Genomic DNA, 22782 nt, shown 5'->3' with positions numbered 1-22782 from the left:
CGTGAGCCCGACAGAGGATAACTAGGTTCGATATATACATGTAGTGGAGACACACGGGCGAAGACACACATGCGGTATATGACATGACCTCTGGTACAGCAAGCCGGATATAAATAAATACAAATACATGTAAAAACATCACAAATAAGCTATGGGCAATAAAAAACATGCGAGAGTGCGCGGCACCACTGGCGATGTTATTTTGACCAGCACTGTTACGCTGTGGGCCGCTTTGTTTCGTTTTGTTTCTCGTTTAACATTAGTTTTGATAATCCATCTTGTAAAGAATCATTCACACAAAGTGAAGAAAAAGGAAACGTCTGAAGACGTGAATCCGTTGAAAGGTGACATATAGAAGAGAAACCTGTATCCATTATCATCTTTAGTCGTCATGAGTCGGTACTGGCTCATTCCTGGAAAAATATCTTCCGTCAACTTTACTTCTCATCGTATACTGATTTGTACATGCAGACCTCCTCACAAGCTGCCTTGTTGGGGAACCTATTGGCATTTCCCTTGCACCCCCCGAAGGTGAAGAGTCTGCACGACTCGGTCTCTGTGTCGAAGTAGTAGAGGATGATGTTACCGCGGCACGGGCCTGGGTCGGCCTCCATTTGACACTGGGAGTCATAGGAATCTGGAAAGGTGTATAGGCCGTTAATACCGCAAATAAAGGCAAGGAAATGAAGACAAAGACAAAAGAAACGAAGACTAAAACAAATTTAACGAAGACAAGACAAAGCACAATGCAGAGCAGAGACAATACAATGCATATCAAAACAAGAGTATCAGACGAGGAAAGCTATGGCACAGACCCTGCTCGAGAAACGATGCGAAGCCAAATTTGTCTTGTCTTCGTTTCCTTGTCTTTTTTTGAGGCAACAAGGTTAACCGCCCGAAGCTTCGGGTACAGGTAGCTTTTGGAACAATGATGCGACAATGATGGAATGCCCCTCAGCCGAACTGCGACAAAATTGAAAAATCGGAATCAAGTATGAAGGGGCGAATTCACAAGTCGTGCGATCGCGCACGATATGAGTTGGATCGACGAATTGAAAAGTTGGGAAATTAAACAGAAATTAACAACCAGAAGTCTTTGCATGACAAGGTGTCGGTGTTATACATAGACTTATATCAATATCATATATACATGTACTACATAGTCAGCTTAAATTGCGTTTATGCGTCTAATTCAGTCGCACTGTGGAGCATACACTGAAACCCATTGGTCACAATCAGAGACGAAAACGTTTTTTGTTAGAGGGACAAACAGTGTCAAATACTTACGAACTCCAACCACTAGGACCAAAGCCAGGACCAACATAAGAGCAGCCTTCATTTTCGGATGGCGAAATCTCTTCTCAAATTAAGGGAAATAAAGGTCTCAAATATTCACAAGAACTGAGTTTCACAACTTAGCTGAATGATGACGGATAGCTTTATAAAAGCTTGCGAACTAAACCATGTGTATTGGTGCGATAACTTTATTACATATACTTTGACAAATACTGGATTGGGACTTAGATTTATAGGAAATTGAGATTAGTTTTTCTAACGGATTTCTTCTCGCCACACATGCCCTTTTCTGCACCAAGGTTTAAGTATTAACCACTTAGCCTATGTGTTATATTAGCTAGGCTATTTGAATACCTGCCACTGAACAAGTTTGTGCCAAAAATAATGAGCAACTGCCAGCAGGCCCCTGCACGTGCGTATTGGGCCCTGTTCCAACTGAACAACACGTCTGGCAATTTCTTCGATCACCAAAACGAACCTTCTGTGTTGTGGTCCTTTAATAGATGATGCAGTTTGCCTCAAACGTCCACTTTCATAATCTCATCAGCTAATGCAGATACATAACTATAAGAAACACAAGACTTGCGGCGCAAAAATGCAGGTTTTCAACAACAAAGAAATTTTACCCCCCAAAAAAATGATATTTCGACCATAAAAATGTTATCAGTAAAGATACGAGAATCCTGGTAGAATGGTAGAGGGATTGTAGTTTACACGATGTGCGTAATATATTCAAAGCGTCACAGTAAATTTAGGGATATTTGCCCTATCAAATAGAGCCAGCACGTTTTACAAGCTTCACTGATATGCGATGCAGATGTTCTATAGGCTAAGCCTACATTTTCGACATTAGGTGGGACGAATAAAGAATTAAAAATCCGTTTTACACTTGAAATGTAATGCACAAAACTGAGGTTAACGCATTTACCAGTCGTTTATTCACATTAAAAAATTTCATATAAAAGACTCTGATATCACCCAATATTTGAAGAAGACACAACGATCGACCGAACCTGGTAACACCCTGATCAAGCTGTTCAAATTTATCTTTTTGAACATGTTAGTTCCTTGCTGTCAGGTTACATGTTGACTTCGTCCATACAACACAAAAGCACATCGTTTATTCATTGCTCGATATTGGCATTTCATTTATGTACCATCCATCAACTTTCCAATTTTTAAGATCTGAAAAGCGTTTTGTTGAGTGAAAACTCGCGCTGGAAATTGAATCAAACGCCGGGCCGATGGATGGTCCCATATCATGATATAATCATAATGCGCTCTTGATATCACAACGCGATTGGTGGTCAGGATTGAATTAGGGATTGAATCATATACAGCATCGATTCGTTCTTTATATCCGCAGTTTGGACTCGGTTTCGGATACTTAATAGTATCAGCTACACTCCGGACGCAGTAGATCGGCCTCGTCCCTCCCTCTGTATATTTAGTATGACTATGGAATGCCGCGGGAGTCTACTATATATAGTCGTCTGCAGTTGGCATCATCGCTCATGCCAACAGGTAGAACCTATATGCCACCTATATGCTATACATCTGTGATTAGTGCCTATCAAATTTTGTTAAGACTATTTTTTATGGATGCTTTCGAACTCTAGATCTGAAAAATTACGTACACACACTGTACTTTCAAACATGCAAGTTGGCAGACTAAAGGAAAACACAACAAAGAAGATGGATCTTATCAAATTGAATATTGGAGGAACGGTTTTTGTGACATCCAGGGACACGCTCTTAAATGTGCCTCATTCAAAATTGGCTTCGATTTTGGAGTGTGAAAGATATTTCATTGCGGATCTTGATGCGCATTACTTTGACAGACGACCTGATCTGTTTAACGCTATCCTTCAAGCATGCAGGGAGGGTGTGGTGCATATTCCATCAGATACATGCGCGAATGACATGTTAACAGAAATGGAGTTTTGGAATATACCACAGACAATGATTGCTTCATGTTGCGTTGGCAAAATAGCTGCCGCGGAGTCGGAGAAAACGGTTGAGGAGACAGTCAGGAGAGAAATACTTTGGGATTTTGAGAAGAGCCTCAAAATGTATGAAGATTCAATTGGATGGAAGAAAGCCGCAGCCAGGTTGTGGATAATGTTAGAGTTTCCCTGCTTCTGTAAAACAGCTACTGTAAGTATAGGCACCCGTGCCGATTATTGATATACAAGAAATCTAGTTTAACTGATGATAATAATAATAATACGGGTCTTATATAGCGCAGTATCCAACCATTAACTGGCCGCTCAAAGCGCTTGATAGGCCTCTTTAAAAAGCAAATGTTCCAGTTGTCCCTTGAAAGATAACAGAGAGCTGCAGCTCCTAACAGTTGAAGGAAGTTTGTTCAACAGCTGAGGGGCTCCAATTGAAAATGCTCTACCACCGACTGACATGACATTGGCCTTTGGGATAGACAGAAGAACGGCCGAAGAGCGCAGAGTTCGAGAAACGGTATGAACGGTGAGAAGTTCTGAAAGGTATTGGGGAGCAAGTTGGTACTGATACATATTAATCAAAATTATTTTTATACTCGAGTACGAAATCGCAACAAACGCCAAGCTGGAAAATTACATCTGGACCATCGGTCGGGAGTGGTCGCCAAACATTATCTATCCAAATAGAAACTTTTCATAAATGGGATCGAACGAAAATGTGCACACATTCACCAATTTCTTGAATATTCATGAGCGGTCTTTATAGAACGGTGAAACTTGAGTATGCCGATTCCTCTTGAAGCTAAAAAGTCATTAGCTCTGAGGGCTCTTGGGTGACATAGCCTAATACCGTAAATAAATATCACCATAAAATACGAATTCAGTAGTTCTAGCCATCCGCTCCTTCGCCATTCTTGGGTGCTTTTCAGTTTCTAAAGCTACCGAATTTGATAGTTTGAGTTAATGCACCAACAACCTGACAATGATTTTAGTGCTACTTAGCCAGACGTAAGTTGTCAATACCTGTCACTTGTGACAGTGGTAAAATTGCCTCACCGCTATGCAGACACATAGTGTGCCAATATTGGTCCTTTTTGAGGAAGGAACATGATACCATAGAATAGAGAGTATGTAACTACTTGATAGTTGAAATGACTCGAATAACAAAATATTGATCAGCATTAAACATACAAAATGTGTTCTCTGGCACTGATTTTCAAGAGCGTGGTGGGTGATCAATTACTGCTTGGTATCTCCTCCACAAATCAAAACAGAGTCAACACACATCAGACTATAAGCTGTACCTCGTGTGTTCACCACGACGAGTAACCGGAAGGGCGCGTAAATGGAAAAGGGGGAGTCGAAGGGAACATAAATCGCCACAAATACCCTTTGTCTTTATCCTAACCTAGTCTTTTGTGAAGTGTCATCGATCACTCTGAGTGAATTTTGCACTACAAATCTGCCATCTGCTAAGTATAGTCAATAAAAATTTGCAGTATACGCTTCGTATCTAATCAACATTGGCTATATGTTCCCTGAGTTCATCAGATTGAAGAGTGTCGGAAGTCAGGCGAACAAAAGGAAAGGGCCGTGTATGGAAAAGGGGGTGACCCAATCTGGACCTGAACTGCATGTGTCCTTGCTGATTCTTGTCGCTAAATGTATGTGTTTAATTCCCTTTCCTCTTGCAGATGTGGTCTATCTTCATGTCCCTCATGGTTGTGCTGTCTACTCTCACGCTGATGCTCAACTTCGATACGACGTTACGAGAACGACTTGATCTTCCGGAGAATCGTACGAACGATAGCATCACGATGCTTGTCGGGTCAGAGAAATGGCATATATTTTTCACTACTATCATCAGGTTTGAGTTCCTGATTCTTGATGTCAACGTCAACTTTATTATTCTCGTAGATTTTATCGTCCGTGTCATTGTGTGTCCGTATAAAATTGTGTATTTAAAGTCGGGAAAGACTCTTTATGGTCTAATAATCCTAACATTTTGGGCGACGGTAATATTTGCCATCTCACCACATGTATCTGGTTCCGAACCATCGGTTCGCATCAAGTATGTGTGGTTAGCAAGTATTGGAATACAGCTCCTTCGGCCGGTCCTGCTACTTCGTCTCTCAAACGGGTTTGTTGGCTTGAAAGTACTGCTGATGGTGCTCACCAAAAGTGTAGAAGACTTCATGACCATTGTAGCATTCCTTTGCATTGGGACGTTGTTCTTCGCTATATTTATTTACGCGGCGGAGATAGCGCTGGATGGCAGCTTTACGACCCCTTGGCAGGGATGCTGGTGGGCCATGGTGACAATGTCTACCGTCGGTTACGGTGACATGTATCCGCAAACCTCTCCAGGTTACTGTGTTGGTGTTCTCTGTGCGTTATCCGGGGTGATCATCACTGGTCTGTCTATACCAATCCTCAGCAATAACTTTAGCAGCTATTACCGCCATGTCCATCTGGCAATGGCGAGAATTCGCAAGTGCTACCCGAAAGTACATCATCAGTTAGATCACACAATAACAGTAGCAGAAATGGACAAATGGTCGAAATGATCAGGAGCGACATTAAAATATGACTTTTATAAATAGTGCTTAAATGTAATCGCGTTGTAATGCTTTTGTTCTATTCATTCTCAACGACAGTCACTCTTGTTGGCAACCACGGCATCCAGTGTCAGTGGTGATTCAAATGTATGATTTTCCTGTAACCTCAATCTAATTTTTGGGCTTTCTCTTATGTCCATTATACAACTAGCATATACCCATGGAGCGGGCAAAGTTGAAATGTAATATACATTAGTTAAATGGGCACGATGATTGAGCTACATTAAATTTCTAACGTTACTGAAGTTTTATTAAAGGTTAAACACGAAATGAACTGCATTTAGGGACTTATTGCTGCTATCTACATGCAACCCCCAATAGATTGATTGGAGTATGCTATTTTGCACAATGCATTGAGACAAGTGACAGTAGGTCCTGTTCCAAATAAGGCCCTCACATGTCAGGCATATTACCTACCCACTCCCGTACCCAATGCCACTGTCGGACCAAAGCCAGGCGCATGGAGAGATGCAGAACGCAATTCAAACTGACAACATCAGTCAGTAAAGAATAAAACAAAGAGCAAGCGCTGGCCACTGTACATATTTTGTCCATCCTGGCATAACTGTTTATTGATACCCTGACTGCATGTTCCGGTAGGCCACTCTGCAGAATTTGCCTCATCACTCAGGTCAGTGTTTCTCGAATAGAACTAAAATAGAATAGGCTAATCATTAATCTCCCTGCTAATACCCTGCACCATGGACCAGGTTGTATAGCACTACATACGTGCTGGAAGCTAATACTGATGTGGCAGGGAGAATATGCGTGAAGTTTGTGTATGCTTTTGAGAATGAGCGGAGCTCTCCAGTCGACGTGCTCTCTGAAAAGTTGTTATTTATTCTAAAACCACGAAGATATTCGACGTATGACACCCTCAGTGACACTCTTACGTATGATCCAGACCTACGAAGCCAAAGGTTGCAAGAATTCGACACATTTCCGAGGCCCAATTTTGAAACAAAAATCGCCTCCTATTTAGCGGCCACAACGCGCATTATAGTATAGATATGCTTTCCCCGTTGACGATATCATTGCTTTCTCTTTGGCGCCTAGAGGAACCTAGAAGGAAACCTACCATTGTGTGCAACCATCGCTTTCTCTCTCTTGCGCATTGAGGAACCTGAAAGGAAGAGCTATACCATTGTGTGAAACCATCGCTTTCTCTCTGGTGCCTTGAAGAACCTGAAAGGAAGAGCTACTCTCGTGCGCAACCATCGCTTTCTCTCTGGCGCCTTGAGGTATAACCTGAAAGGAAGAGCTACCATTTTGCACAACCATCGCTTTCTCTCTGGCGTATTGAGGTATAATCTGAAGCAGAAACACAGTTGTCATTCAAGATAAGACATTCGGCTGATGGATTGTGCGCTTTCTTTTAGCCAATGAGGGGGAATATCTGGGGGATTTGTATCAGATGTTCGCATTAACTTGAATTTCCCATTGAATGGTTTATCTCCAGTGTGAATCCATATCCCTCAGATGACTATCCATTCAATTGATTGGTTTATCCCTATAGTAATAATCCATGTCCATCACATGACCACATTTATTTGATTTCACATTGAATGGTTAATCACAGTATGAATCAATATCCCTCAGATGACCACAGTCACCTGAGTTCCCATTGAATGGTTTATCTCCAGTATGAATCCATATCCCACTATGACCACAGTCACTTATTTTCACATTGAAAGGTTTATCACCAGTGGCGACATCTATGACGTCGAGCGCATGAATAACTTGGCCTACCCGTCACTCGTTCTGATGTTGAAAAGATAGCACGGGAGGCGCTCCATTCGGAAGATTTGCCCCTCGCCCTCCTTTTTGGAATCTCATTTCGATGCGGCTTTCCCCCGTCCATCAGCTATTCTATTTTCTCACTCGACAAATTTCAAGTTAATTGTCCCATCACTCCCAATACTTCCTCGCGAGACGATAGATGTCGCCAAGGATGTGTCTTCACTAGTATGAATCCATATCCCTCAGACGATCACATTCACTTGAGTTCCCATTTAATGCCATAATGGTTTATCACCAGTATGAATCCTGGCTAACAGAATTCCAAAGCTGCTGAGAACCCCTCCCCCCCCCCAACCCCTTCACAAATCCTACAGGGGGGCCATCCCTTCTTTTTTAAAATCTAAAAACCTCCTGACATGCAACACGCCACACGTGGGCATTCGTATTTCCCGCGTTAGGAACTCATGGTGGCGTCACCTGTTTAATGCTGGAGAACTCCGACATCCCTCGATGTGTACATCCAGGATGTAACAAATCGCATATTTTCGACGCATGCATGCGTTTGTTTTGGTTAGAAGTGGAAGAATATCTGTGCTCTTGACGGCTGAGTCATCATTATATTTGCTGCAGAACGTTTAAAATAAGGATTCTAAATCTTTGTTCGTATTCTGGGGTAGTCTATTGTGCACATAGTGACTGTTGGACGTTCGCGGTGACACTGATTCTGGACTGAGTGTCCAAAATTTGTAGGATCGTGATCAGCTGATTCATGAAATCGATTTCCTCGTCGTGTCTGGTTTGACAGCAGGAAATGTACAGACATGCATGGCTGACATTTTCAACATACTGTTTCTTCTGTTTGTAGGTATGTTGCTGTTTGTTTGTGGCTATAGTTAGAAGGGACAATAATATAGGCAGCAGCTAGATAGACAGGCAAGATAAAGTTACACAATGCCACCAATAGGGGTCTCTCACATCTCACAGTACGTCAAAATGATTCACGCTTGTACGAGGAATATATTTAGTGCTGAATCTGACATGACCAAGGGCCCTTACCGTGTATACAAGATGGCCAAATTAGCCCCGGTAAAGACCGTCTCCATGCAGTGTGTACACATGTAGGCCTATCGTATGTCCTACAGGATCATCCAAGTCAAATCACGGTGTCCAAAAGTCAACCATTTAAGCTTCCAAAGATGTACATGTACATGAAGTGTAAAACAGTCGGGCATGTTGGCTGGTTTTAAGTTCTATTGATTGATTCGCTCAAGAGACACTCGTATTTTAACGTTGGTGTTTGGAATTGGGATGTTATACAATGTAATATAGTAGGCCTACTTATACATCTTTCACCCAATTGCTTAATATAAAAATTTGTTTTCTCTTTCTTTTCAGGGCACTTACTATATACTGGTATATTTCAATGACGTTTAGTCTTAAAGCGTAGTAGTGCATAGTGAAAGTGATTGGACAATACAAGCATAATATTCATAATCTGAATCAAACTTATTCTGGATTTGACTATTTATTGTGAACATTGAAAGTGTGAGCGTTCCTAATGCCTGTGACTGTTGTGAAAGTCATGGCAACTGAAGCTGTCTGTCCGCACCCTGATCACCCTCAGGTCATTTCGCCAATACCTGATGTCAATGTCCCGGGTGCAGAAGGGCGAGGTATTGCAAAAAGGAGGTTGTCTGCAGTGAGTCTCCCACCATTGACGATTCCGGGTGGTGTCAGTCCAACTGCTACACTACACATTAGTCCGGCTGCTTTGTTGAGTTCTGGCAACAGCCCGTACAACCCGCGAAGTGAGGAGAGTGACGTTGTGCGCGAAGGACGGGAGCTGTTTGGGAACTTTGTGAAGGAGGAGATGAAAATTGAAGGACTGGATGTGACAAAAGAAGTGGAGAAATGCTTTTCACCATCATACAGGTAAGATAAATATTACATGTACATGTGTCTGCATGTAGATATTTTCAGCTTGTCAAACTCTGTCATAAGACAGGTTAAATTTTGTTTTTTTTTGGTGGGGTTATCGAAGCTGTTTAATCTTGTTTGGAGTGGAACAAGAAGGTGTGTAGCAGAGTCTAAAAAAATTCCATCTTGCCATAACAGGTCCATTCAAAAGTGTCATCCTCTGATGGCATGTGATGAAGTAAAATCATTTATAAATGCACATTTTGGGAAAAAATGGGACCAATTAAAATAAAAAAACCCATTGGACTTTCTTGGGTTTAGTGATAATGTGTCAAGTGTTGTTCGATAAACAATATGAATCAGTTGAAGACTGTTGAAATAATAACTTCCCGCATTTGGAAAAACCTTTATTGCAAAACCTTCATTGCAAAATTTTGGCATGGCCTAACTTTTGAGTCTAACTCAATCCTTTTGTTTTTTTTTAGTTTTGATTGATTGAATATGAACACATTGAAAGTTTGATTTATTGGTCATGAGGGACTTGCAAGTGCGGATTTCCTGCACTTCCAAAGTATAAAGAAATAATTTGGTCATTTGCCAGTTTACTTTGTGCTTGCTTCAATGTCATCATGAATATTATTATCTAAAGACTAGAGTTTTCTTATCCAAATTTAGGACAATTTATGAATCATAGTGTAATTCTTGATTTTGCTTTTATTTTCGAAGTCTAAACATAATTTTGGGAACTAGTTAATTGGTTTGTATTTGGAACACTTCAAATAGCAGTGATATGTGCTCACCGATGTTTGAGATTTCATAATGAACTGATTCATGTATATTTCTACCAATCAATACACTTCATATCAAAATTCATTAGACAATTTCAAGGCAGTTGGATATGCTTGGTACTCCTTAACCAAGTACAATATCATGGGATGAGATTTCAGACAAATGGATTTATGATAAATGATCAAAAGTATGACAGTTTTGATACCCCAGACACATCAATAACAACTGCTAATTAAGTGTCTGAAAGGAAAAGAAATTACTGGGATGAAAACAGCATTATTGGCTCATCCGTTAATTTCCTGTGGTCGGTAATTGCCCCAGAAATTTAGTCCATGGCACTGACCAATGGCCTTCAGACCATGTTGTGACAGGAAACTGTCTGACTGATCTTATGATAATGACTACCCATTGGCCATTCTGTTTGACAATGATGTTGTTGAAATTCGCATGCTGATGTCTGTCGACCTTGTAGTCTTGGTATCGGATAGTTTCAGATCAATTTGAGTCTTCTTCCAATTACTGTTTGTGAACCTGCCGACCATAGTCAGAGACACTCATGAACAGTATGCATGCACATCAACTTTGTATGATTGTTAAAACAATGATGAAATTGGGATATGAAGTTGATAAATATGTATTATTTGGTTATAGCTTCTGCTTAACAGTAATAACAGCATTATGTGGTATCATTTTAAAAGACTTTTTCCCCCAAAATATTGGAACCATGCTGATATGATATGGAAGGTGATGCAGAGTTCGATGTTGAAGGGGCTGGTTGTTATCTCCTCAATGCGAGAAAACAGTGTACCGGTATGCGTATTGGCCAAGCCAATGGTAAGGTTTAATGAAATGCTGGTGGTCAAAATCTTACAAATATGACTTATCAATAACTGTATAGATAAACCCTTTGTAATAAGTTTCCTTTCCAGAGAAGTTGATAGCCGCACTTACACCACCTGAAAATGGACCACCAATCTTGGTTCGGGAACCAATGCCGCACCATTGAAAATCCACCAAGCGCTTACACCAGCGCTGCAGCTAGTTATAAAATCCGGCTACAGATGGCGCGCAAACAATAAGCAGAAAGCGCCATTTCGAAAACGCCACCTGGAGCCGAACCATCTAACTAGCTAATTGCCGATCCATTTGCGCTTACACCACGACAAAGCCGAGCTTTCAACAAGCCGGGCGAATTTGGACCATCAAGCTTGGTGGGACAAATTCGCTCGGCAATTTGTATCGGCAATGGATTGCCGAACCAATTTGTCGCGGCAATGTGGTGGTGTACGTGCAATTGGTCCACCAATATTTCGTGGTGTAAGCGCAGCTATAGTATCACAGTGCTTGCTATCTTCAGACCCTGAGGCATCATTTTTCATCTGGGTTATCTTCTTCTTGCAGCACTCCAGTTGGTTGCAGACATTCGGCGTGGGCCAAAGCTGGCAAGGAGTTGCGAGAAATGGCAGATGCCTTTTCACGAACGAAAGAAAGGCAGAGGGTGAAAAAGAGAGCACAAGATGTAAGTAATAATCACGTAATTGTATTGTTTGCATCCTCGTTCATGAATGTTACTAAATTCACTCTATTTTGCCAATCAAGTGTCAAATAGAATTCATGCAAAACCAAAAGGAAAAGGAAAAACTATTGTAATGAGGTCATGCTTGCATGTTGTTTTAAAATCAGCATGACTTCCAAGCAATATTTTAATCAATTTTTTGAGGATGATATCTCTGTGAGCTTTCGTAGATGGGGTCCTAATCACAAGAGCTGGGGTCAGTTCAACAAGCCCTTTGAGGTGAAATCAACTGTCCACAGGAACTTTCATGTGGTCTTTGTAAAGAGATCTCCATGGGCATTGCCAGGATTTGTGAAGGGGGATACTAATGCTATTCTTGGTCCCGATCACAGTCAAATGTATTTCTACTAAAGGAGTTTTCTCAGTTAATTTCAAAGATTTTTCCTAAAGGGGTTGTTTACATACCTGAGCCCCTCGCAACGCCATTGGGTCTCTTTTCTGAGAAGATTACTTGATATATGTAATCTTCTGATTCTAAACCCGATTACGTATTGATGTCGGTGGTTGACCTTTTCCTCTCTGGCTCCACTTTCAGGTGTTCTGGTTCTGTTTTGCAACTTGTAGATAGTTTTTTGCCAGTTCTGCACGTCTGTGGTGATGAGTGGTGAGTATGATTGACACTAGGTGTTGTCTTGTTGCATGTTAGAGTGCGTGTCACTGTGCAGACTGGCAAAATACCTTCTTAGGCTGCATTTAAAGAAAAGTCACGTTTTATTAGTCATGTTTCACATTTGAACTGAGGAATGAACAGGTCATTTTCAAATTGCAGTCTTCAAAGGCATCTGTCTTTTCCAATTTAAGTTCTCTCCCTCAACAAGTTGAAAATTATTAGCTAACTGGTGTCGGTCTGAAAAGTCTTTCGCTTACACATGATTAGTAAGACGTGTCTTATGACAACTGCCCATGTGCGTTCTTCTATGTAAACTCAGCCAAATTGAAAATCGAAGCAGCTTTTACTCCTATATTATGTAGGTGCTTCTCGACTCAACAGAATCTTACAGACTATCACATATCAAAGTGTTAAAAACATGAAGTATACTGATAGGTGATAGTCTTCTCACCTCTGATTCCATCAAATGTTATGCCAGATTATGAAGGCCAATTAGTTTCCTGAGAGTGAGATTGATCTTATTGACCATGTTGACAACATCTTTTTAATTTGCATCACAGTGAATGGGAAAAGATACTGTGACTGTTGATCCTCTAGGGCTCACCCTGCAGGCATACTGATAAAGTGATACCAGACCCATGAAATGATCCTTCATTGTTGTTGTCACATCGATTGATATAACAAGATGGTAATTGTCTAACTTCATCACTGGAAGCCAATATCGCAAAGCTGTTAGGGTTGAATGTACATTTTAAAACTTTTCTTACTACCTGCTGCCTCTTGGAAAAAAAGACAAAGACACACAAAGTGTATTTGTTGTGATCTGTCACCTCAAGCAATGGGTTCAGCTGCAACATGAATTAGAATGGTTATTTAGATAATGTCATCAGAAGATTTGGGGAAGTACTACCCTCGGCAAGTCAGTTCTTACCATTATTGTCAAACGCCTTCAGGCTGTGGTTGGACAGTGCCATCTGACTTTATGATATTACCAATTAGGAAAAGACATTATCCATGCATCTTAAAAAGCTTTCCACCAGTTTGTTTGCCTGAATAATTTCTAGTTTCCACGCAATTGTTAGGTTTTAAAATGAAACTTGCATTTTGCCGCAAGCCCTGTGTGATGTTACCTACATATAGTGAGGTCCATTTTCTTGCCATTCTCTGTATTCACTTCGAGCCATTTAGAGGATATTATCACTGAAGTTTTCCATAATAGGATACCCCCCTCCCCCCGCCTGACCAATAATGACCACAGATAGCTCTGTGCCAGGGCGCATTCTTTAAGGGTAGAAACTTTGATATTGAATCCGTACAGACATCCCATCAGTTGCATGTCCTCCTAATCCTTTCCACCGTCTTTGATACCAAATTGAATCGCGTTTTGCTTTAGGCGTGCGTCCTTGACTTCCTGTTATTGAGGTAACCTCAGGCAATCTTTAATTCGATCTTCTGCATTACTATATATCATATCAATATTACCGTTTCTGATACTCGACGCTGTCAATAGGAGTTATAGATAATAATGTAAACATGGGCTGAAGTTTCATAGCATCATTTTTGGTTGAAGAAAATGCTGTAAACATTGGCTGAAGTTTCAAAACATCATTTTTGGTTGAACTCTCAGCACTTGTGATCAGGACACGTCCATTATAAATGACATCATCAACTTTCAGACTTGAACATTCTTTTCAGAACATGAAACAGCTGAATATCTTTAACATCGTTGAAACTGAATAATAAGATATCAGAACTGTGGTTTCATCAATTTTCTTTCCTGTATTTTCAGATTGAAGTTAATGAGATCACATTTGACCAATTTCAAGATCTTCTGTCCGAGCTGTTTCACTGCAATACAATCACACGCGAGCGCATTGTCGTCCTCTTCTTTTTCTGCTCTGATCTTGCCATTCGGACGTTCCGCCTTCAGATGAACTATTTTGAGAAGTTTATTCAATGGTCATTGAAGTACATAGCGGAAAGAGTGTGTGAATGGGTAAAAGGTCGAGGAGGATGGGTAAGTACACGTACATGTAACAATTAACTTTCTTTCATACTCTCTTTTGGTTGCTTAAGCACCATGCAAACGTGTGATTTTAATTGCTGCTGCATGCGATTGTAATCACTGCTGTGTGCGACAAAAAGCTCTCTCACCTGCAGGTAAAACCAGTTTGATATTAATTGCCGGTTGCTGCGATAACGGATTCTCATCGCAGGTCCCAAGTGATGAAGAAATGAACTGTCCAGGGGCTTCACTTGCACAAACTTTATTTGAAAATATTATTCATGAGGGATCAAAGAACAAAGAAGTAATAGGAATGAGTGATGAAGGAAAAAGCTGTCCAGGGGCTCTTCATGTGCATTAAAAGCTAATGCCCAGAGTCACTGTTCTATAGCTACACATAATTGTGGATGACAATAGGAATCAATTAGCTTAATTGTCTTTCTGTTATAAATGTGAAAAAAATCACAGCATCGACGATAATCTTTCCCCCACATTGACCCTAAGAGACAGCCATTTGGGTTACTATTGAACCCTTGCCAGGGAGGCAAGACAACTTCCCTGAAAGTTGCATTGGTGGTGTGAAAGGCAACTCTTTTGTTGGACAATAAATTACATTAGCAACACTGTGAAAAAAATCAAGTGCCTTGAATAATTCGAATAATGAAAAGAGAAATGTCAGTCCATTACCTCTTTTTTGACACTGATAATTGTTTCCCTGCATGCTGGAACTCTTGTACTACGGATTAGGGATGGGCATTTGTTATTCAGAGATTGCTCCTTTAACAAGTTCTCAATGAAAAAGCCTTTAAAGCCACATTTGGTGTTGCTATTGGTTACCAGAGTGTTTAGATTTAAAAACAAAGGCAGAGAGCAGTAAGGTCATTTAGAATTCACTGGTAACACTAGTGGTAACAACTGTTAACAAATTTATACATATCATAAGAATTAGTTAAGCATAAAACAATGACCTGTGTGTCCTAACATGGTAACAAAGTATGCATAACTAATTTTGTTTTTAATATTGCTATGACAACAAGGGTTTTTAATGTTGCTATGACAACCAGTATTTATTGTTAACACCATCTGAATAGATTTAAATGTTTATTGAATCAACAGTAAAGGTTTGACCTTGGTTGCTTGCCTGAAGGTTGTGACCTCCAGGTCGTGATTGCTACTTGTTGTTGCCCTTGACAACGAAATTGGTTATTATAAACAAAATTATCATGAAGCATTATCTTTAAAGATGAAGAAAGGTTTTAAACCCTCCTAATTATGTTTCGATGGTTGTTGGATGGCCTATAGCAAGTGTAAATCAAATAAAGTTTTGTAAAAAAGTGCCAGCAATATTTTATGCATTAGTATTACCAGTACCTATTTATTACAATATTCTGCAACATCCTTGATTGCGAAACATGTAAGCAGTGATGCAAGCAGCTTCAAATTGCAGTCCAGGAGTCACGTAGTTCATCCAGCTCAATTGTCATCATATCTTTTTTATCAAGGCACTTCTTTCAGTCTAGTATTTAAACTATCATCATTGGCGTTTATTGATCACGGAATATTTGATGCCTTGGGGCCCAGGCTCCGACTGAAAACAAACCGTATCATTAAGATCCTGTTACCATCAACAAACGCATGATTGATTCATCTTTCAAACAATCCTCACCAGAATTGCTGGCGTCGCAATATCAGCAAATTAGATTGGATTGGTTTTCCGAACTTGATAACAAACCTTACTGAAAGTTAAGGGGCATAATTAGAGTATTGGCTAACATTGACTTGACTTAATCATTTGAACATGTTGAATCTTCAAGTGTGTTCATAGTTATTCATCGTTTTGTTTGATGATCTTATCTCATCTTTTTTATGATTTCTGTCAGAATTCATACCCTAAGGTATTAACTTCCTGCAACTCCGGTTTCATTGTTATGATATTACAGATGATTATCGAATGTGTGCATCACTTTTTGCAATTCCGATCAATGTTGAGATCTTTATGAACCCTACAGCTATGATTTATCATTGAAATTGTACTTAATTGTCTGAAGAAGATTCCCTCTGTACTTGGAGGTGTTCTTCTCCACCAGGGGGTAGCTCCGGGGGTAGCCTCCTCCAAGGTGGGATGAACATTTGTTTTCATGCCATTACGGTCAGGTACTCTGTACACTCATTGCTTGGCCTCGCGACTCTGTCTTCAGCCAGGCTCAGTGGCCCTTATTTTCCCCACTTGCCTTGCGATAGGACCCAATGGAAGATGCTGCCCCTCGGGCTGTTTACTGCTCAGTCTTGGTGACTATTGGCTCCGATTGAACGTTGGTTCATCGAGTACAACATTCAGGTTATTGCAACGATTATTGGGTGAATATGGTATTGTCAAGATTTCAGGTGGTTCCAGGATCAGAAGGTGCTCGAATGACTTCTTCAAGTGCAGGAGTGCCTGGACCAGCAACAAACAGAAAATGTTCAGTAGAGCTTGTGAGGAACAAACTCATCATTTTTTGGTCAGATGTCTAGAATTTGTGAGATGATTCAAAGCAGTCGATCACCATTGAAAATTTTGCTGATGTACTTTATCCAAACTTGACAATGTCAAATCTTCACTTAGGATGTATTTTGTTTAGTTGCAATTTGAATTAAATATCAAATCTTTTCATAATTAATATTGATGAAATCTAATTTATTGGAGACCTTTGTTTTGGCACAATATCGGTTTTCCTTCCATTATGAGTCTGTTATGGATGTTATTGTCAGAATTATTTTGAAGTTTGTGTGAGTTTTGTTTCTTTTCGAAGTGGGCATTGTCCCATAAAAGGCCTACTTTGCATTTTCTAGGCCTTGGTACAGACTTATTGTCTTGTTCGACGATCAGTGAACTGAAAATGAAACTTATATTCTTTATAAGAAAGAATGGTCTCAGTGATAACTGTTTACAAATGTCAACATGATAATGGAAGCATATTATTAGTTGAATAATTAGTTTGAATAAGTTCTCTGAGCTTCAATTGTTCGATTTTTTGAAATAATTGAAGAGGAAATTATGCATGCTGTGCAAATATTTTGCCCGGGGCAAATGTGATATGTGTGCATGGTCAGCAAATCCAAAATCTGCTTACTTGGTTGTTGATAATTCATTTGAAAAAACGTGATTGTGAGTTGATCAAATTCGCTGAAGGGATGACCTGCTGCTTTATTTCAAGACTCTGAGCTTTACTATTATAAGGCCATCGAAGATATTGTCATGGTTCTTGTCACAGCCCTCACCTTATTTTGAGCCATCACCAAAGCAGTTTGCCACTTTTACATACCCCAATCTTTTACAAAAAAATTCACTAATTTTCACTCATAAACAATTACAAGACCTGTGACCAGGGCCAGAGTAACAGAATTAAAAGCAAAGGGGGTTATATTTACAACCTGATGACGACTTTCACCATGCAAAGTGCAAAGCTACTCAATTATTGAGGAGACCCAGCCTATAAATCTTTGTGTCATATGTGCTGCAACTTAAAGTACATTTTACATTGCTTTTGAGATAAGGACATTAACTAAGGCAATAATACTTTCATATCTCCGACAGCTAGTTCTAATTCCAAATCATGAATTTGGAAAACAGCTAACCTCTCGACCCTGAAGTCCCTAAAGGAATTGTTTAAAGTACATTGCTATTTGGTTTCTTTTATTGTTGACAAATATAAATTTATCATTTTGTTGCGGCAACATCAAAGAGAGGTGATTCCGTACAAATCCATGATTCCCGCCGACTACTGAAGTGCATGTGATGACAATATTAATGAGGACGCTAATGAAGTGAGAGTTACACTCCTGTCCCTGATGCTGGTCACTATTGGTGGGATTAGCATGATGAAAATAAACTAAGGGCTCAATCATCACCAAATTTTTATCGCAGGTACACATGTACCAGGTGGCTGAAATCGAAAGCAATAACATGTCTTTGAGGGAGGTGAGCACAATGGCCTGAGCCATTTCATTTTAGTCTGTTTTCGTCTGCAGCTCTTCTGATCATTGAAAGTTTGAATAGTTATGTGTTTACTTGGTTTATAAATGTAGCAACCCCTTTCTTATATTAAGTTTTTTTCTCTATTTTCAGTCTGTTGTACTGGGCAGCTCTCTTCAATCGTTTAAGCAGCTCGGCATATTCACAGCTCTGGCTGTTGCCTCCATTTGTTTCATACGGTATATTCGGCATCAGTCCTAGACCAGAAGATATTGCTGTAACTACATGAACTGGCCAGTGTCGTTGTTTGGTAAAGAGGTATTTTTCACTTTGAAAGACACTCACTTTGGAACAAAAATGGTGCCATTGGATTCTCAAATTGCTGTAGAACCTCATCTACAAAGGACTCACAGACTTAAAATGTTCATCTTTAGGCGTAACTGGGAATGAAGAGTGATGATAGTTCATGTGGAGTCTGGTTGTTGCAATATCAAAATTAGTATGTTTTTTGGTAAGACTGTTCTTTTCAAGAAAATGGTCTTATATTTTGGACCTTACCCACTGTTTGGGTGTATATGATGTATAGTTAGGTTTGACAAAGCTGTTAGCTGCCAGTATCTTGCTCAGTTTTAGTCTCAAAGTGAACAGATGGTAAGGTTATCGGTTAGGCAAATCTGCAAGCCATATTATCATACAATGTGTAGATATAGACTTCACCTTGCTCGAGTGATGATTTGCCTTGGAAGTCCTGGAAGTGGGCAAGAAAACTACCAGGACTTCCACTCAACATCGGGCCGAGTTAAAACAACATTTCCAGATTTTATATCCAATTACGCATGCGCATTAATAAGTAACAAGTGTATACTTGTTCATGCACATGCACATTTTTGATAATATGGCCTGTAAAAGGTAAAATGTGACCCTCTCATCAGTAAAACTGTAGTTTGATTGACAGCTTTGATTGACATATGGTTGATTAATTGATTGATTGATTGTGCCATTAACTTGGCATCCATCAACTGAGATGGCTAAATAAGGTAATTGGTTCGGGTGAGTGGGTTACTTCACTGAGACATCACAGGGGTAAACAAACGCATTGACACTTACATGTGTAGGCCGATCCCAAGTAATGGACACGCCATGAGTCATTGGCATGTTTAACAATGGAATAATGTTTATCTCTGTAAATGTCCATAGTTAGATATTGTAGTGCCTTGATATTCTCAGCGTCCAAATTATGTTACAGTTTTCCTTTTCAAGTACAATTCTCAAAATGACACTGTTTTGTCTTCATATTCATGTTAGTCATAGTTGTCATTGCCAACATGGTCACTGAGAGATCTCTCCAAGGTTTGGGTGTTGACTGCTCTATACTCACTCCCTTTCATCGTTTCAACATTTTTTTGTTCATCAAGCAAAAAAAGGTATGTCTTTGTAAATACAGTGTTTGTACAAATAGGCTGTAGTTCAGTAGTCAGCTTAGGTGTTTTGCTGTGTGGCAGTGGTTGTTTTTGTATATCATGGTTGTAATTGAATTTATGAATTTATCATATGTTAATTTTTCAAATATTGCATTTTATTGCTCATATGTACATTTTCTACATGCATTTTGATTAATTTTCTTGGGCAAAGCGATGAATTTTTATACCCATATCATTGTGTTCACCACCATACTATCCTGATCATGCCAATCAATCACTAACCCATGAGGACGGTCATCTATATTTTTCATATAATGGAAGTTTCATGGCTTTGTTGTGACATTTCCAATTGTTTCAAATTTGATTTCGTTAAGGGATATTCTGGAAGACAAATCTTTGTTTCCAGAAGAAATTTATCATCAATACAGCAATCTGCAAAGTCGTACAACAAGTACCTGCAGTTCAGGAACGCTGCTCGCTTGATCGTGAAACTTTCATTGAACACCAGTTGAATTATGATTTTTATGCAAGTTTTCAATTGATGATCCATTTTTGAATGTGGAAATGGTTATTTATTTTCGACTTGCACTCTACTAGCACTTGATGGTATAAAATTATTTCTAGTTGGCAATTCTGGCTCTTTATAGTACAAAAGTTCATGATTTTATGTCCTGCTAAAAATTGATTGGTAGGTCAAAAGTAACATAGATGCACAACATTCTACAGTCACTTGCATGAAGAACAGTGAGGGGTCTTACTTCTGACCAGCACACTCGTAGCAACATATCAAAAACCTGAGAATCCTATTTATTGGTTTTTTGCTTGAAATCCAAGTGGTCCCCTTTTAATATTTTGTGGTGAAGGCCACTCCCTGTAGCACTTTATGTTGTATCGGTCCTTGTCACATAGGGTGTGCTTCCATTCTAGGTTGTCTGAGCTCATACCCAACCCACTTATGACCCTCCGTTACGAAACCGACCACACGTTCCAGATATCTGTGCTTGTTTTTTTAATGGGCGGTCACATTTCAGGAGTGAATTAGGACTTAAATGACAAAATTATATTAGAAATCGCAGTCTTTTGTAGAATAGGGACATTTAAGGAGATGAGAATTCATGAAGAAATCGGTATCACTAAAAATCTGTGGGAGCAGTGAAAATCTTATATCAGCACATTAGATTGGGGAACTTTTCTTTGGGCCAGTGCTGTAAAATGAGTTCAGATACCAGACAGATGATCAGGAAGCTGCAGATCGTCACAATTGTACAATCTACCTGTCTTCCAATGAAATCTTTTTGAAGATATTGTATAATATCCACTGTCGATTACGCACAAACAGCACAAGTGGATAGTAATTTTATTTCATGTAAAAGTTGATTTATTGACTTATTTGAGTTTTGTAAGATCGGCCACCTGGCAATTTATTTGGCAGCTTGTCAGGGTACTGTTGTTTCTATTGCTTATGTATAGTCATTTTCAGTCCAGCTGAGCTCATTAATAAAGGTTATGGTCTCTTTTTTAGTTCAGATTTTAATGCATCCTTACAACAGAAATTGTAAATGCCTTCTATCAGGTCGGTTATAAATACAATATTTCCCATTGATCTTCTGTTGTTATTTTCTTCAAAAAATGGTTGGTTCATATCACTAGAACACACACAGTAGTTTGCAGCTGCAAGGATACCCTTGGGGAAAATGTTGTACTTAATTGAGAGGTGCCCTGATTACCATCATCAAATTGATTTAAGATGACCAATTCTAAACCAAATCAGTGTCCTCAATAGTAGTGAAGGTGTCCTGCTCTGTCATGCTTACCCAGAGATGTTCAACTGTACTTCCTTATAGTTGCATTTTGTCATACTGTAAACTGTGAAATTTTCGCAAAGCTAAATATTTGCTCATTTTAAGTTGGTGGTAGACTAAATATCGGGTTTTGTTGCCAAAATTTAATACATTACAGGTGAAAGTTCTGCACTTTTTAAGGTCACATATGACACTGTGCTTTTACGAAAATCTGCAGTTGACAGTAGGCCCCTTTATGGTTGTCACAGTACTAAACATATCGTATATATAGTGCTATAATTTATGGGGTTGATATCAAAATAGTAATACTGTTATTAATTTATCATCAAGTGCTTTGCATTCTGCTTTTGTAGTTTGTTTGATGCATCTGGGTAAAACTTTTTTGATTGTGTTACCAATTATTGTTTTGGAAAATATTTTGTTTTCATGGTGACACCAAGTTTCAAACTTGATGAACATTTTACAAATAAATGTTATGAAATTAATTTTTCTTGTTTCTTGGCCTTTGTTACGAGGTCAATAACAGTTCTGTTCATACGTTCTGTCATAGAGTGGAGGACCCAAGGACCCGGGGTACTATATTACTTTATACCCCTTGCAAATTCCAGTTTTTGGCTGCCCTTTCCATATGGGGCCTGTTCACTTGAGTAAATCCAGATCCCTTTGCAATGTGTAAATTAAGTTAGGCACTGATTTTAATCAGTTCTTTAACATTTCAACGGATGGTCAGATATGAGGCTGTTTGGTGAGCTGATTGTGGTGCGTTAAACAAGCACGTAGCAATCTGATCAATTAACTGAGCCAAATGCACTGCGTCATCACAGTACAAAGGAAGTAAAAGCCCCTGCTATACTAATTCTACTATTACCCAAGATGTTGCCTAGTGGCACCAATATGGTAGTATGCAGTCCTTCAGCATGTTCAGTTGAGACCCAATAAGAGACTGTTTAGCACTTCAGAACACGGCAAACCCATATGCACACATACCCTCAAAAGGTTGTTCCTTCAGGGGAAAGGATTTTCAATCAACCTTGCCAACAAAACTGTCGCATCACCAGGTCTTTGTGGGTTTGTCAATTTCTTGGATGAGGACAG

General features: G+C 39.5%; 2 protein-coding genes across 2 annotated transcripts; both read left to right on the top strand.

Annotated features, from left to right (window-relative positions):
* Nucleotides 1-3231: 3231 nt before the first annotated feature.
* Nucleotides 3232-5821, top strand: LOC135482994 (potassium voltage-gated channel subfamily C member 2-like). Its single transcript, XM_064763483.1, has 2 exons — nt 3232-3453; nt 4949-5821. The coding sequence occupies exons 1-2, from the start codon at nt 3232-3234 to the stop codon at nt 5819-5821; spliced, it is 1095 nt and encodes a 364-aa protein (XP_064619553.1).
* Nucleotides 5822-8161: 2340 nt separating this feature from the next.
* On the top strand, nt 8162-22172 carry LOC135482785 (uncharacterized). The gene is made up of 5 exons (XM_064763147.1): nt 8162-8477; nt 9008-9544; nt 11720-11837; nt 14294-14521; nt 18618-22172. The coding sequence occupies exons 2-5, from the start codon at nt 9171-9173 to the stop codon at nt 18723-18725; spliced, it is 828 nt and encodes a 275-aa protein (XP_064619217.1). The 5' UTR covers nt 8162-8477; nt 9008-9170; the 3' UTR covers nt 18726-22172.
* The last annotated feature ends 610 nt before the right edge of the window (nt 22173-22782 follow it).

Source organism: Lineus longissimus, chromosome 2 (assembly GCF_910592395.1).
Source record: "Lineus longissimus chromosome 2, tnLinLong1.2, whole genome shotgun sequence".
NCBI classification, from domain to species: Eukaryota; Metazoa; Nemertea; class Pilidiophora; order Heteronemertea; family Lineidae; genus Lineus; species Lineus longissimus.
This window is presented reverse-complemented; position numbering and strand designations above follow the sequence as displayed.

Coding starts and splice junctions, on each gene's coding strand:
- LOC135482994 (XM_064763483.1), top strand. CDS start 3,232: ATGGAGTTTTGGAATATACCACAGACAATGATTGCTTCATGTTGCGTT. Junction 3,454..4,948: donor GCTTCTGTAAAACAGCTACT/GTAAGTATAGGC, acceptor TTCCTCTTGCAG/ATGTGGTCTATCTTCATGTC.
- LOC135482785 (XM_064763147.1), top strand. CDS start 9,171: ATGCCTGTGACTGTTGTGAAAGTCATGGCAACTGAAGCTGTCTGTCCG. Junction 9,545..11,719: donor TGCTTTTCACCATCATACAG/GTAAGATAAATA, acceptor TTCTTCTTGCAG/CACTCCAGTTGGTTGCAGAC. Junction 11,838..14,293: donor TGAAAAAGAGAGCACAAGAT/GTAAGTAATAAT, acceptor CTGTATTTTCAG/ATTGAAGTTAATGAGATCAC.